This window comes from Schistocerca nitens, chromosome 1 (genome assembly GCF_023898315.1).
Source record: "Schistocerca nitens isolate TAMUIC-IGC-003100 chromosome 1, iqSchNite1.1, whole genome shotgun sequence".
Classification (NCBI taxonomy): Eukaryota; Metazoa; Arthropoda; class Insecta; order Orthoptera; family Acrididae; genus Schistocerca; species Schistocerca nitens.
Genome location: NC_064614.1, coordinates 992,307,163 through 992,324,349, shown reverse-complemented (window position 1 = coordinate 992,324,349; position 17,187 = coordinate 992,307,163). Strand labels below are relative to the sequence as shown.

General features: G+C 42.5%; 1 protein-coding gene across 1 annotated transcript in view; it reads left to right on the top strand.

The window, feature by feature from the left end:
• Positions 1-17,187, top strand: part of LOC126195200 (protein furry) — a 1,217,589-nt gene that overhangs the window by 781,555 nt on the left and 418,847 nt on the right. The window contains exon 26 of the mRNA XM_049933718.1: positions 9,451-9,584. Coding sequence (XP_049789675.1) covers positions 9,451-9,584 — 134 coding nt within the window. The remainder of the gene's footprint in view (positions 1-9,450; positions 9,585-17,187) is intronic.

Below are 17,187 nucleotides of genomic sequence, written 5' to 3'. Positions count from 1 at the left end.
TTGCTAACAGCACATCGCTTCCATGCGTCTCTCCTGGACTCGTGACCATACTGGTTGAACCCTAGACGACTGGAAAACCGCAGTCTGTTCGGATGATTCACGATTTCAGGTGGTAAGAGCTGATGGAAAGGTCGGAATGTCGCGCAGAACACGCGAAGCCATGTACCCAGGTTGTTAACGAGACACTGTGCAAGCTGATGGTGGCTCCGTAATGGTGTGGGCTGTGTTTACATGGAATGGACTGGATCCTCTAATCCAAATGAACCGATCATTGACTTGAAATGTTAAGTTCTGCTATTTGAAAACCATTTGCAACCATTCATGGACTTCATGTTCATGTCACTGGAGCACAACTGTTCTCGATTGGTTTGAAGAATATTCTGGACAGTTCGAACAATTGATTTGGCCACCCAGATCGCCCAACATGAAATCCATCAGATATTTTTGGGACATAATCGAGAGGTCAGTTTGTGCACAAAATCCTGCAACCGTAACGCTTTTCCAATTAAGGACATCTGTAGAGGCAGCATGGCTCAGTATTTCTGCAGTGGACTTATACGACGACTTGTTGAGTCCATGTCATGTCGAGTTGGTACTCTACGCCGGGCAGAAGGAGCTCTCACATGATATTAGGAGATATCCCATGACTTTCGCCACTTCAGTGTAAGTGGTATGGTTTTTTAAGGAAACCGGTCACTGAATATTGTTAAGAGAATTAATAAAATAGCTCCATTCAGGTTGCTCTGAGTGGTTCAACATATTTCTAAAGACATGACCTAGTCATTAGTACGTGCTTGTTAACAACACGGTTCTCATAGTGAAGACGCGTAGTTAGATTTAAAGGGGATCAAAAAGGCAGCTGTCCTTAGTGTTTGCCCGTTTTATTTTATCGCAGGCTTTGGAGGATGTCGTGTCTTTTCCAACTTCTAATCCATTTGTAACCCCAACAAACAGAATGATTTGTCTCTGGACGGTATTGATCTTTTAATTGACAGTTGGCGCCACATTTATTTCAAGGTTGGCTACAGTTATTTCGTTAACAAATTTCCATTTCTCATTTGATTCTGACAGAAATTTTCGGAAATAGATATCAAATTTTCTGTCTGTGATGGGCATAGTTTAAAAACTGTTCTAAGGTTCCGGGGGAATAACAATTCTGTAGTATTTAGCCACCTGTATGACCATGAATAAATATCTGCGTAAGATCAAGGTTTTAAGGGCAGCCAAAAGTGTTTCGTCCAGGATATTAATTCATTATTATTCGCGCGTGTAAAATTTATCGTTTATACTTTGCAGTAATATTTTTAGGATCATTTGACGCTAACAACAGAATTGGCATGCTTAAAGAGATAGAGAGACTGTGACTAGACGATGACCCGTTTTACGAGACTGTTGAACTATGGTGAACTACACTGTTGTGCGAAACTAAAGGATGAAAGTTTCTTTCACATGATGTGTAACTGCCAAGTAACGTAGCTCGATGAAACTTTGACAATATATAGTAAAAAAAAAGTACACTATAGTACACAAGGTAACTTGAAGGAATACGCAGTGAGAGGAACAGAAATGACACATTTATTCAAAGGCAGTAATTACACTCAAGTCATTGGATGTATGATGGGCCCATGGACGTTACAACTGACGGGACATGGTTCTTAATAGGGTGTGTGATCACCAAGGACGGCAATCCTTGCTCTGCAAAGTGCTCCCATGCTGGTCATAGGGTTGGTAAGGAGTCGTTGTGGTAGGACGTTCCATTCCTTCACCAGTGCAGTTGACAACTCCTGGATGGTCGTTGGGACATGTGGACGTGCTGGAATACGTCGCCCCAATGCACTGCACAAGTGCTCGATAGGATGAAGTCGAAGGAACGGTCAGACTGGTCCATTCGCTGAATATCTTCTCGTTCCGAGAGCTCCTGCACATGCGCTGTTCCATGCAGTCGCACATTGTAATCCATCAAAATGAAGTCAGCGCCGAGTGTACCCCTGAAAAGACCCAAATGGTGAAGGACTACAGTGTCACAATAACGTTGACCGGAGTGTACCGTATTCAAAGATTTGGAGTTCACTATGCACATTGTAATCCATCAAAATGAAGTTCAAATTGTTCAAATGGCTCTGAGCACTATGGGACTTAACATCTGTGGTCATCAATCCCCTAGAACTTAGAACTACTTAAACCTAACTAACCTAAGGACATCACACACATCCATGCCCGAGGCATGTTTCGAACCTGCGACCGTAGCTGTCACGCGGTTCCGGACTGAGCGCCTAGAACCGCGAGACCACCGTGGCCGGCTCAAAATGAAGTCAGCGCCGAATGTACCCCTGAAAATACCTACACTGGGAAGGAATACAGTGTCACAATACCGTTGACCGGGGTGTACCGTCTTCAAAGATTTGGAGTTCACTGTGCCCAAGCAATATTATGCCTCTGCATACCATAACACTTGCACCTGCAGAATGATCGTGTTCCTGGGTGCATTACGAGTTTACATCTCTCCCCATGTGAAGATATGTCCGGCATTGTCGAATATGATCATGTTGGTGGTCTAGATGTTATGGTGTGTAAAGGCATAATGTTGCGTGAGCGGACTGACCTCCAAATCTTTCAACACGAAATACATACCGATAAACGTTATTGTGACACTGTAGTCCTTCCCCATGTGCGTTTTGTGAGTGGTACATTCCGGCGTTAGGAACTTGCTTATTCCGTATAAGAAATAGTAGTAAATAATAATAGTGATGCTGTCACTGTTGGTTGGTAATATGTACTGGAAAAATGCAACCTAACGCTAGATTGCGTACTTACGGCTATCCTGTGTTACCGTTTTTCAGTACGACTTGAAAAGAGAGAGAGATTATTAATTGATCACCGGGATTGATTAAGCGAAGGGGTTTTCTTAATTGGGCTTTTGACCCGGATTGCCTTCACGCAATCAAAATCTTCGATGAAAATACCTAAGGGACCTGTTTTAATATAAAAATGCAAATGAAAGCAAATTAGTGGAATTTCGTAAGAGAAAGATTAATGGAGCGGAAGTCGAACACATTAGTGGTCTCCCAAATACAATCGAGACACCGCGATAAAGAGCGAACCTGTAACAAAGCTCATAAACATTTGAACATCATTTTTAGTTAATAAAAAAAAGAATAAGAAGAAAATTACTGCATCGTAAAATATTAATATATTTTGAACAAATTGTCTTTAAACTTCTAGTCATTGACAAATACACAATAAATATATGACTTACATCTAATATTTCTTTTGTACATGGCGCAGTCCAATAATCGCTACTCTGTCAGTCCGTTCCTTCTTAAAATTAAATGTCCTTGCGTGCGGGTAAGTACATTATATTTTCACCCGGGTTACCGAAACGTTTGTTCATCGTTTCACATAATTTTTACACAAAATAAAAATACAGCTTGTAGCAATGCTATGTAGTACGTCTTAACATGTCGGCGACCAAAAGTACAAAGGATTAATGAAGTCTCTAGAATATTTCTTAACAAATGATAGATTGTTCTTTCTTCTGTTTCGCAACTTCTTGCTATCAAGCGCTGCGGCAATGATTTTAAATATTTGCGTCCAGCGGGTCATAGTGTTTGTTTAAAGTATTTAAACGCTGGACGCACGTCTTGGTACAAGCCCACATTAAAAAAAATAAAATATTTCGTCTCTTTACTCTCGCGCTGTGATGCTTAGCATTTTTACGAACTACAGCCGGTTGCTGTCCTTTTCCTTTATGACATATATCTCATATACAAAGTATCTGAAATCCAATAATATTACAACAATCAGCCCTGAGTTCATTTTTATTGATGACCTTGTGCTAGTGCATCGAATAGTACAGGTGGAGGAGCTCCTGAAACGAGAACATGTTCGCGGAATGGACTGGCCTACCCATTCCCCCGTTTTAAATCCCATCGAGCACATGAGGTTTGCGGTGGGGAGATGTAGCACGACCAACTGTACGAACGACCATCCGGCAGTTGTAGACCACGATGGTGGAGGAATGGTTCAAATGGCTCTGAGCACTATGGGACTTAACATCTGAGGTCATCAGTCCCCTATAACTTAGAACTACTTAAACCTAACTAACCTAAGGACATCACACACATCCATGCCCGAGGCAGGATTCGAACCTGCGACCGTAGCGGTCGCGCGGTTCCAGACTGTAGCGCCTAGAACCGCTCGGCCACTTCGGTCGGCGATGGTGGAGAAATAGAACGCTGTACCACAAGAAGTCTTTACCAACCTTGTCGTGAGCATGGGAGCACATTGCAGAACATGTGTCCGTCGGTAATGATCACATAGCCTCTAATACAGGGGTGAGCAACCCTCGGCCCAAAGCAACTATTAGTGCATCCCAGGAAGTGAGCATGTATCATACGATCGGTAAAAAAGAAAAGTCCATAAAATTCAGTTTATATAAAGTTATGATAAATTGAATATTTTCAGTGCTGTTCTCTCTTCTTCCGATGGTCTATCCCTCCCCCGCCTCCCCATTTTTTCCTCAGTGATTATTGTTAATATTAAGTATATTAGATGCGGCGCTAAAATACTCCCTCTTCCAGGTAAGCTAAAAAGTTGGACACCCTGCCGTATAAAGAATCTTGTCCCCACTATTTGCAGTCTTCGAGGCACCATCATGAAGCGAGTAAGTTCAGTGTGATTATTCTCTTGGAATAAAAGTGTCATTTCTGTTCGTCTCATCGTATATTTCGTCCACTCCTTACGTTCTGTACTATTTTGTAGCAGCCCTTTTTATATATGCTCAAAGTTTCATCGAACGTTGTTATTTCATGCGGAAGTTATTTTCAGTCTTAACTATTGGATACCAGTGTACAGTAGGTATGCGAATTTCAGGCGTAATGTCGGCATCCCGCGGAACACTATTCCCTCTGACACTGCTTTAGTGCTGCGAGGCACAGAGCGGTGGCGCAGTGGTCAGAGACTGAATTCGTATGCAGGAGGACGGCGATTCACAACCCCGTTCGGTCATCAAGTTTTACATTTTCCGTGATTTTCCTAGCTTTCCTTTTGCTGCCAGGCACGTATCACTAAAAGTTTCTGAAAGCTGTAGTCCGCTTTAAATAGTTACTGAAAGTAGATTTTAATTTCGCAAGTTTCTCTTAAGAGAACCTCGTCTCAAATGTGTAATGTAATGCAATTTCTCTCTCATGATTCTCAATCTCAAACACGTGCTGTATATTGACGTTCTTGCCTGAAATTATGCTAAACGGATTATAGTTTGCCCCAAAGAACATGAACATGTTAAATAGTTCCTTATAAGTTCAGGTTACATCGGCTGCCAGTTGTTCAAAATACTACTGAAAAAGCGATGTCGGCTTAGACGACTTCGGTTGTAATATTCTTCGGTCACGTTCTGAAACATCCTATTACAGAAGAGATTTGAACAATAATATGTATATAAGCTGACATACACCATTCTGTTCTCAGTATTTTTTGATCTATTTGACCGTGATATTGTTACCTAAACATTCGGTTAAGCAACCAGACTTCATTATAGTTAAGACTGAAATAAATAGGTCGTAATCGTTTCTTACTTGCCATTATGGTATAATCATCTAATAAATACGATAAACTGCAAGGACAGAATGGTCAAAACTGGTATTTATAATTTTTTAATGTAATTGAACTTCTGCAGGTCCAAATGTTAACTGTCTAGTTGTTTAACGCCACGTATAAAATCCGAATACGCTACTTGATTCTAATGACATTTTCCTATTATCAATGATCGCGATTTGTCCGAGAGAACAGCATCTAACGTCACTGAAATACGCCCAACAAAGAATTTTGAATCTGTGCTGTAAACATTAATTAACAATATCCATGTAGCAACGTGTTCTTCTTTAACGTAAGAATTCCCTGGCAGATCAGTTTCTAAGAATACTCTGAAGTTATAACTGCAGTAGAACTATAACAAACGCGCATAAGCAGTACCATTAAAAAAAATCATGTATCTAATACTTAGTTAAATACAGTTACAGAACATATCACACTGTTGATTGAGAGAGACTTATGATGCTTTCTTTGAAACTCAGTTTGAAATACTGCTTAAAAATTTATTTTGAAGATCGGTTACAGCAGTACATTTACTGAATATGCGAATTCTCTCATGAACTTTGAATACCTATTTCAATATCTGCTTTCTCATTTTTACTACACGGAAACGGGAAAGGAGCCAGTTCCAGGTAATATTAAACAGAACAATCACACGGTTCACTGACTTAATTAAAATTGTACATATCTTTTCTACGGAATGCAATGCCCTGTGGGCGATGTGAAGCGGTATATAGGTGGAAGTATTTGTCCTCATCGTCTTTACAGCTCATCTACACTTATAATTCACCCATGGCACTTTTTATTGTATTTAGGCTCTTATTTCCCGTTCAGCATGTTTTCGATAAATTCCTGTTGCCGCGCTAAAGCAACGTACCATTGTTACTACAATCAGAAGGCAATTAGTGTGAAGCGTCGACGCGTTCGCTCAGTATTGCGGATCAGTCAGTCTTACAGGTGGTAGACAGTCAGGTACATGCATGGCTGTCATTTCAGCAGAATTTGTTTTTAGTGTTCTGGTTAGTTTATTTGCCTTGCGCTTAACGTGTATTTCCCAAAAAACTACAGTGGTATATAAATACATCAGATTCGTGAGTGCATATAATTGAATACCGTTCTGGACTTACCGTTTGTAGTATGGCAATTTCTTTACAGTAACTTCCAATAATTTTCTACGGTGCGGTTCTTTTACGTAAGCAGGGACTTCCTACGCTCCGCTCTTTCGCTTGTCAGCATCATCTGCACGTATTCTTGAAGCATCACAAATGTCATACAGTCCATCATTAATTTAATACTGAATTGGAAATCAAGGGATACAGAATGTGAATGCTGCCTATGAGACATGACACATCATTTAAAAAAAGGGGAGAGAGAGAGATTAATACCTATTTAAGCTCGTTTAGATTGCTGGAAAAGAGAGTGATAGCGACTGAATCATTTATTTTACCTAAATTTGTGGTCAAAATTTCTTTCGGAACCTGTCCAACCGTACTATGTATCTACTGTGAGGGACGTTCCGAAAGTAAGTTTCGAAAGAGAAAATAGTAAGTCAGGTGACACAAACAAACGCCATGTGAGTCACACCCTTTGCTGGTTCAAAGACGGAAAGGGCATCAGCAGAGGAGGAATGACGCATGCGCAGAGCGCCAAAGAAGAGAGAATAGCAGCACACCGACGTGCCCAAGATTATTCAGATACTCATAAAAATGACAGACGGGCGTGTACTGACAACGTGGTAGCCAAAGGAAGTGCTTGCTGTTATCCGGTTTGAATTCGCATGTGGAACTAGTGTGTCAGTCATCGATGAACGCTTTCAAACCGTGTATGGTGAGGTCATGTCTCGTCAAATGGTTGGTCGCTGGTGTTGCACGTTCACAGGAGGAGTTTCACCTGTTCACTGCATTGAAAGCAGCACTCTCGGGACGTCACTTCCATGCCACTGCTAAGGTGGAGCAGGCAGGGGACAATTCTTTCCATCAGAGGACACAGAGTTTTACCACAGTGGTGTCTGCAAACTGATTGCACGCTACGACAAATGTCTCAAATTTACTGGCGACTATGTCGAGAAACAGTGCAAGGTGTATAGTCCATGGTGCCGTCGTGTACTTGTTTTTGCCAATAAATTTTCCGGGTAGAAAGCAATGAGGAAACTTACTTTCAGAACGTCCCTCACAGGAGCAGCAATGACAACACCAGGAGGAGGACATGATGGTTAGACATCTACATACTAAGAGTGTGGTTGAAATTATGATGAAAGTAGTCTCCAGTGGCTTTACTGGAGCTACTTTCCCCTCAGTCACAAAAAGTCATCTGGGGAAATCAAGGATGACTAAGTCCAGATGCACAGTATAAGGGTCGAACTCTACATCTCTCAGATAACTAGCGCACTCTCTTATAAAATATATATATCGCTTCTGTTTTAAAAATCAGGTAGATATCGCTTCTGTTTTAAAAAGCAGGTAGAAGCAGAGTATTTCTACTTGAAATTAGGTGTTGTTGCTAATTGTGTGGCCGTGGTAGCTCAGCGGGTAGAGCACTGGACTCTGACCCCGGAAGTTCCCTGTTCAATCTTGGATAGGTGTGGGGATTTTACCTCGGTCCAGCCCCTCCAGGAGGGTCCCAGATCAAATCAGCCTGCTATCAAGTGAGTACTGGGGATCTTTTCCTGGGCTAAAACGCGCCTGTGCGCCTATGCGACTGGGCGACTGGCCCATCGCTCTCCTCCTTCTAGTGCCGTGGCTGCACCCTTGCTGCAGTCGGCCAACAGCCCGGCGATGGATTTACGCCCCGAACTTTACCTTTTTATTGCTGCTAATCACCTTGTCACACAACCAGATATATTAATCTCTTTTCGTAAAACAGTCTTATTGATATTCCACTGATGAAGCTAATAACTATTGGTTGTAGACCTGCGCATTATATTAAATGCCTGAAGCCTTCTCGTCACTGTGGTCTCGTCGATGCTTTTTGCATGCTGAGTATATGGAGAACAGAATAGTAACACATGGCTGTTGTTAGCTTTTTACGGCCAATAGGGGACAAATGAAATTAATAATTTTTCACTGTTTCACAGCCTATCGTCATCTATCCATTTGTGTCTTATTTTACAATTATTAGAACGTTGTAAAGATTGTAACTTTTTCTGCTTTGCATGCATTTGAACATATTTCTATTTGCTTTATGAGAAACTGTGTGAGCTGAACGTCAGTCACTGTCGTATATCTTCGAGAATTTTCAAGAAAAAACCCTCATTCGCTAGTTTTTCTTACTTTTATTACCAATGTTAAGGAAAAACAAAAGTGCTAGCAACCGACTTCATGATTCTGCGCATTGTTGCTCATTTCGTTTGCGTGCCAGAGGATAAACGTTTACGTCTGCGTAAATATTACTGCCACTAACTTGTGTTCCCGTGTTTGTTTTATATGTGAGTCTAGGGATATCCGGTGTCTCGCAGGCTTGGCCAGCTGAATTAACGGACTCGTGGCAACTTTGTATTTTGCAAGTCAAATGTAGCGCTGCTTTATCCGCATTTTTAGAGGCATCTTTCGTTGCTGCCAGGTTTTTATGCATTCTACAGGTGACATTTCCCTGTTTCTTTATGCTCCTAGCGTCGACGATCCTTGTAAAATTACTACCTCAGTGTATAAATATTTGTCGTCCTTGTAGCACTGTTTCATTGCATATGAACGTTATACGACGGCAGATTCTTGACGCTGTGTACCCTCTCAGCAAAAGAAAGTGATGCCGTCGTGTATGGGGACATGTTCGCCAATTAATCGTATCTGTAGAGAGTAAAACTGCATGAGCAGTAGGCGTTTACCCCTGCTGGTAACTGCTGCATCTGAGCTTCCCGTGTTTCAGAGATCACGCACAGGTTCCAGACGGCGCGGCCGGAAGTGCGGCAGCTGCTGCTGCAGTACCTGCTGCCCTGGCTGTACAATATGGAGCTCGTCGATCCGAACGTGCCGCCGGCGAACCCACTCTCCTACTTCCAGGTGAGCTCTGCAGGCCGGAGCCCAAGTGCGCGCCAAACTGTTTCACATTGTTGCTGGTGCTAACAAGGGAACCTCCCCATCGCACCCCCCCCTCAGATTTAGCTATAAGTTGGCACAGTGGATAGGCCTTGAAAAATTCAACACAGATCAATCGAGAAAACAGGAAGAAGTTGTGTGGAACTATGAAAAAAATAACCAAAATATACAAACTGAGTAGTCCATGCGCAACATAGGCAACATCACAGTAAATTATGAGCTCAGAAGCGCCGTGGTCCCATGGATAGCGTGAGCAGCTGCGGTGCGAGAGGTCCTTGGTTCAAGTCTTCCTTCGAGTGAAAGATTTTTCTTTCTTTATTTTCGCAAAGTTATGATCTGTCCGTTCGTTCATTGACGTCTCTGTTCACTGTAATAAGTTTAGTGTCTGTGTTTTGCGACCGCACCGCAAAACCGTGCGATTAGTAGACGAAAGGACGTGCCTCTCCAATGGGAACCGAAAACATTTGATCGCAAGGTCAAAGGTCAACCGATTCCTCCACGGGATAACACGTCTGATATATTCTATACGACACTGGTGCGTCACATGACAGGAATACGTGTCGACCCACCTAACTTGTACACTTGGCGAATGGGTAAAAAGATTTTTCTACCTTGCCCGATTTAGGTTTTCTTGTGGATGTGATAATTACTCCCAAAAAAGTGATGAAAACATAGGAGTTTGTCTCATAAACTGCAACAAATGAATGCAACAGTTTCACAGTCGCACAGTTTTCCCTGTGTTCTGTCAAAACATATGTTTTTAACGTTTTCAATTTTTTCCGTGCGTAGAGCGTCAAATCCTGCATAGGTTCAAGCAAATCTGAACATGTCCTGGAATTTTGGAGAGCGAAGTTGATTATGTGTGAGTGCCTGAACTTTGATAATTGTCTGAAAATAAAAAATTAAACTTTTCACTCGAGGGAAGACTTGAACCAAGAACCTCTCGTACCGCAGTTACGCTAACCACGGGATCACGGTGCTCCTGAGGTCACAATCTCCTGTTATGTTGCATATCTTGCGCATGGACTACTCAGTTTGTATATTTTGCTTATTTTTTCATACTTCCACACAACTTCTTCCTGTTTTCTCGATTGATGTGTGTTCAGTTTTTCAAGGCCTATCCCTGTACCAACTTATAACTAAATCTGAGGGGGGTGCGATGGGGAGGTTCCCTTGTAAGTACTCTATTCAAAGCAATTAGCGAAGGAGAGAAAACTTTCCTTGATGTTGAGTGGAATCGACGGAATACCAACCAGCGAGATGTCTCCCAAGCCATACTGCGTAACTAAGGGGGCCACACCCTGCCTATCTAACCCATGTTAATTTAGGCAAGTATTTGACTCATTTCTGAATAAATTATTTGATGCAGGACCTTAATGTTTTACTGTATATTACATGATGATAATAGAGTCAACTGTACTAAAATCTACTTTATCCATTTTATAGTTTTTAAGAAATACTTTTTTAAATTTATTAACAAAAAGTATTAAGTTTTTTTCTGCAGAAAATACTGTTTTGTGAACTTTCTAATGAGGTAATATTAATGAATGTAGTACCAGAGGTGGCTTTTTATGTTGTGCAGAGTCTCTGAAAATATCATTCCTTTATCTATGGTAGTTTCTGATAAAACGGGGCATATATACTGAAAATTTTAGTTTGTGGGAAATTGACTTCAAAGAAATAAAACTTTTGAAATTTGTTACATACGGTTAATTAAAACTGTCTTCCTGCATATGATGGCCCATCTTTGGCCTCTAGTAGGTCTTCCAGCTTCTTTTTCGCCTTCCTGGATGTTTGTCTTGCTTTCTTGGACATATTGGATGCAGACCTGTCTGCATCGGCTATCCTCATTTTATCGCAATGTTGCAGCCCAGTGATCATACTTTCACCTGGATTAGTTCCCAGATTTTTCAGTACGCAACACTTTCCAATATTACCACAAGTGAATGTAATAATACACTCCTGGAAATTGAAATAAGAACACCGTGAATTCATTGTCCCAGGAAGGGGAAACTTTATTGACACATTCCTGGGGTCAGATACATCACATGATCACACTGACAGAACCACAGGCACATAGACACAGGCAACAGAGCATGCACAATGTCGGCACTAGTACAGTGTATATCCACCTTTCGCAGCAATGCAGGCTGCTATTCTCCCATGGAGACGATCGTAGAGATGCTGGATGTAGTCCTGTGGAACGGCTTGCCATGCCATTTCCACCTGGCGCCTCAGTTGGACCAGCGTTCGTGCTGGACGTGCAGACCGCGTGAGACGACGCTTCATCCAGTCCCAAACATGCTCAATGGGGGACAGATCCGGAGATCTTGCTGGCCAGGGTAGTTGACTTACACCTTCTAGAGCACGTTGGGTGGCACGGGATACATGCGGACGTGCATTGTCCTGTTGGAACAGCAAGTTCCCTTGCCGGTCTAGGAATGGTAGAACGATGGGTTCGATGACGGTTTGGATGTACCGTGCACTATTCAGTGTCCCCTCGACGATCACCAGTGGTGTACGGCCAGTGTAGGAGATCGCTCCCCACACCATGATGCCGGGTGTTGGCCCTGTGTGCCTCGGTCGTATGCAGTCCTGATTGTGGCGCTCACCTGCACGGCGCCAAACACGCATACGACCATCATTGGCACCAAGGCAGAAGCGACTCTCATCACTGAAGACGACACGTCTCCATTCGTCCCTCCATTCACGCCTGTCGCGACACCACTGGAGGCGGGCTGCACGATGTTGGGGCGTGAGCGGAAGACGGCCTAACGGTGTGCGGGACCGTAGCCCAGCTTCATGGAGACGGTTGCGAATGGTCCTCGCCGATACCCCAGGAGCAACAGTGTCCCTAATTTGCTGGGAAGTGGCGGTGCGGTCCCCTACGGCACTGCATAGGATCCTACGGTCTTGGCGTGCATCCGTGCGTCGCTGCGGTCCGGTCCCAGGTCGACGGGCACGTGCACCTTCCGCCGACCACTGGCGACAACATCGATGTACTGTGGAGACCTCACGCCCCACGTGTTGGCCAATTCGGCGGTACGTCCACCCGGCCTCCCGCATGCCCACTATACGCCCTCGCTCAAAGTCCGTCAACTGCACATACGTTTCACGTCCACGCTGTCGCGGCATGCTACCAGTGTTAAAGACTGCGATGGAGCTCCGTATGCCACGGCAAACTGGCTGACACTGACGGCAGCGGTGCACAAATGCTGCGCAGCTAGCGCCATTCGACGGCCAACACCGCGGTTCCTGGTGTGTCCGCTGTGCCGTGCGTGTGATCATTGCTTGTACAGCCCTCTCGCAGTGTCCGGAGCAAGTATGGTGGGTCTGACACACCGGTGTCAATGTGTTCTTTTTTCCATTTCCAGGAGTGTAGCTTCATGAAGTCCTAGTTTCATAAATCCAAAGCAATTGCTAGGCCTTTTCTCCCACTGTCACTCTCATCAATTTTCACAATCTGTGACTCACCACACTGTCTACATTGTACAGATTTAGAAATTACATGTGATAATATTCTCAGATTTATAATAATGTTATTGCACCCTTTGTCACTTACAGTAAATTCGTTGTAACTCTCTTGAAATGGTGAGAGCTTCTTTGATGATGCACTTGTTGAAGAATTACAATTATAAACATCGTTGCCAGGCGACATAACCTCTAGTACAGAAAGCTTTCTAAACTTGTTTCCTCTAAATTGTCGTTTCTTGAAAATGCATTTACGTTTCGTCATCTTCAATAAACACAACAAGACACACGTAAACAAGCACTGCAAACGTAAGTATAATAACTACTCGAAATCACACTTGAACAAAATTAACCGCGTGTTTGAAAGCGTGTTGTTTACAAACAGCAGGAACAAAAGAATACTGACCGTTGCATTCCAAGTATAGCCAACACACCTGGGAGTAAAAAAAAATCCCTAACGTGCAATGTAGGGGATATAAAGATCTAAAATATATGCAGAAAAGTGGGTTACAGAAACACACGTGGTAGGAAAATGCTCTTTAAATGCTCGAAAAAAATTTTTTTTAGCAAAATCCTTTCCAGAGTACTTAAATAAAACCTTAATCTATCGAAATATGATGAAAACCGAAAATCGATTTTTTTCCACCTGAACCACGGTGTGGTCCCCGTAAAATGCAGGTCGGTACACCACTCTACCGACTGTTGCCAGCATCTGATCTTCGAACTCCTACTTCTCATTTAAGTAGCTCCTGAGTTGTCCTCGTGACGCTTTATACAGCACGTTCCAGTCATCCCACCAAAGAAAATCCCTGTCAGTACCGGGATCTGAAGCAGGCTACTCCGCATGGTAGTCAGACACACTGATCGGTCAGCTACGGAGGCAGGCATATTCTGAAAGTATAAGGTTGGTGCAAAGTTCGTAGTTTTCGTTTTGCTTGTTGGTATTCCGGTTGTTGTGGGTTTATTTATCGATTGCCATTTTTCATTTGTAGTTCGTTGTCGCTATTTGTGTTTACATTTTGTCATTTTAAGATAGAGAATGGAGCTGTGGACGCTAAAAAATAGAGCGCCAAATGGAGAAATCGGAACATTTCCGACATATCTTCGCGCAGGATTGAGTAGAGAGGTGACAGCAGCGGAGCCAAACAGAAACATTTGCACCATTATGTGGATAATGCCATTGGACAGAGTACGGTAGGAAAATTGTTTTCTCGTTTTAAGGAGGATCATTTTGACGTTAGTCACTCTCCATAAAGACCTTTATGGGTTTGATGAAGATTGTCTAAAGGCGTTAATCTACAGTAAGATACGTCAATGTCCTCGAGAACTGGCAAACGTAATGACGCTGTATGAAACAATACGTTCTTAATACCGGAGTCTTTCGTTCTATTAACGTCGCTAGACTGGACCTTGATCCTTAACATAGCTGGAGCTCCCGCTCTACAGAAACGGACGAGCTTTCCTCACATATTCCATTAGGACATCCATGCCTTTCATGCCCTTTCCAGTTCTTTGATTACGTTTTCTTCGTCTAAAAAGTGGGTAAACACTGGTAACAATATATTACAAATGTCAGTCGATTCATTACATTACAAATTGAAGCATGGAGAATTTTAAGCTCTTGAAATAAATTGTTCCTCGATATCATTAGACATTAGTTCAATTCGAGCATTTACAGTGTTGTTTGACAGAGGTCTTTCTTGTATTATTTTTTTAACCCTAAAACTTCGACAGCTTGTATCAAACAAGATTTCACGAGAGTTTCTCCTGTTGTGCGAGGATTTTTTTGACTGCACAGTCAATTTCGATATCTCAAACAACGCTACTAATGTTTTCTCTGATGACGAAAATTTTGCATCACTAGGCCCGAGTTTAATTTTTTTCAGATTCTTTAATTTTCTTTCAAAGAATTCTAGTGGTCGGTCAGAGGAATTAGGATGGGCTGTTTCTAAGTGGAATTTTAATTTCGCTGGGTTGAAGATACTTTCGGGACAACAGATACGCATATAACGCGCTGTGGTTTTATTCCTTCATTACTTTATACTGAAATAAATCTGTATTTAATGTAGCTACTGTCGTATTTTATCTTAGGCGCCTTTTACTGAAAATAAAACAAAAATGCAGTCAGATGTAAGCATAGAAGCAAAACGTAAAAAATTATGTATTTTTCGTAATAAAATTAATAAATAATGTAATAATAACAAAATAAATGTAATTTTACTATCTTTAACTACACATCACTAAGTAATGTGATTTTGTAATTCAATAGTCAACTTAGTGTACTAACTGTAGTGAAATTTTTTTGATATACACATACATAGGTATACTCACGCCCGTATTTTCCTTTGTAATAAATTACATAGTTTTGATTAAAAGAGTGAAAAATGTGTACCTATATTTTTTTCTTCCGTCATAAATTGATAAGAACGTTAAGGACAATCAATCAGTTAAACTACTGATGCCGTCGAACTGCTAAACAGCCAATGGCTCCGGCGAGCGAGGCAAACAATGCGTACGATTGACTGACCGGCTCGTACCATGCCGTGACGTCGACCACATGCCCTCCCCCGGCCACCCGCTGCCACCAGTACTCATCGGGCATCGCCCGCGTAACAAAGGATTAATAATTTAAAACGAATAAAAGTTTGAAATTTTAAAACTTTCGCGGGCCATATTTTAGCCGTTGCGGGCCGTTGGTGATCCACGGACCACTGGCTGCGAACCTGTGCTGTGAAGCAGGTTTCCTTATTTGAACGGCTGCAAGATTCAAGTAAACATAGACCTACTTAAAAAAAAAGTGTACCTAGTCTTCAACCGAGGCGGTGTGCTTAAAAAAAAGTGGACATCGAAGAATGAAATATTTTGGACAGGAATTACTTTAGAAGCGAAACAGTAACGTAAGATGTTAGTTAGATGTTAGTGAAATATTGACAGTTGCATGACTCTAGACTGGTACTTAGGGGGTCCCAAGTTCGATTCCCGGCCGAGTCGAGGATTTTTCTCTGCCCTGGGACTCGGTGTTTGTGTTGTCCTTATCATTTCATCATTATTCGGCAAAGTGGCGAGACTGGACTGTGAAAAGATTGGGAATTTGTACGGGTGCTGATAACCACGAATGTGAGCGCCGCACAAAGTAAATCTCATCATCACCCGTCCTTCCGACTTACGAACTTACAGAAAATATGTAACATCAGAGAAAGTTAGCGGAAGTGTGCTCAATGTGACACTCAGAACACAGAACCTCGAATTCCCCGACCAGGCTATCCACGAACGACCCACGATCCTCTGCCGCAGATTTACTTCGCCGGTACATCTTTTCTGCCTACAAAACTTCACAGAAGTTATTCTGCACACGATGCGGGACTAGCACACTTGGAAAATTGGATTTTCTTTTTCGCAGACCTCACCAGATCTTGTGCATCTCTGCTTATTTTTGTAATAGTTTTTGTTATGCGTTCAGTGAACCACTTCATAAAGGAATCATCCTTACACGTTGGCTGAGATATATTCCGACACTTTTTCTCCCCAAGTGCTGGTAGTTCATGATTCCAGGAAAGAAACTTTATGGAAAACTGTAACGATAAGAGACAGATTATAGTAACTTGAAAATTTCCGCTATGCGCCTCGATGTATTCGGATAATAGCACTGAAGAGCCAAAGAAACTAGTACACCTGCTGAAGTGCCACAACACGACGTGGCAATAACTCGACTAATGTCTCAAATAGTGCTTTTGGGAATTGACACCATTAACCGTGTAGGTCTGTCAATAAATCCGTAAGAGTACGAGAGGGTGGAGATGTCTTCTGAACAGCACGTTGCAAGGCATCCCAGATAGGCTCAATCATGTTCATGTGTGGGGAGTTGGGTGGCCAGTGGACGTGTTCCTGGAGCCACTCTGTAACAGTTCTGCACGTATGGGTTGTCGTATTGTATTGCTGAAATTGCCCAAGTCCGGCGGAATGCACAATGGACATGAATGGATGCAGATGCTCAGACAGGATGCTTACGTACGTTTCACGTGTCACACTCGTATCTACATTCCAACTGCACATGCCCCACACCATTACAGAGCCTGCACCAGCTTGAACAGTCCCC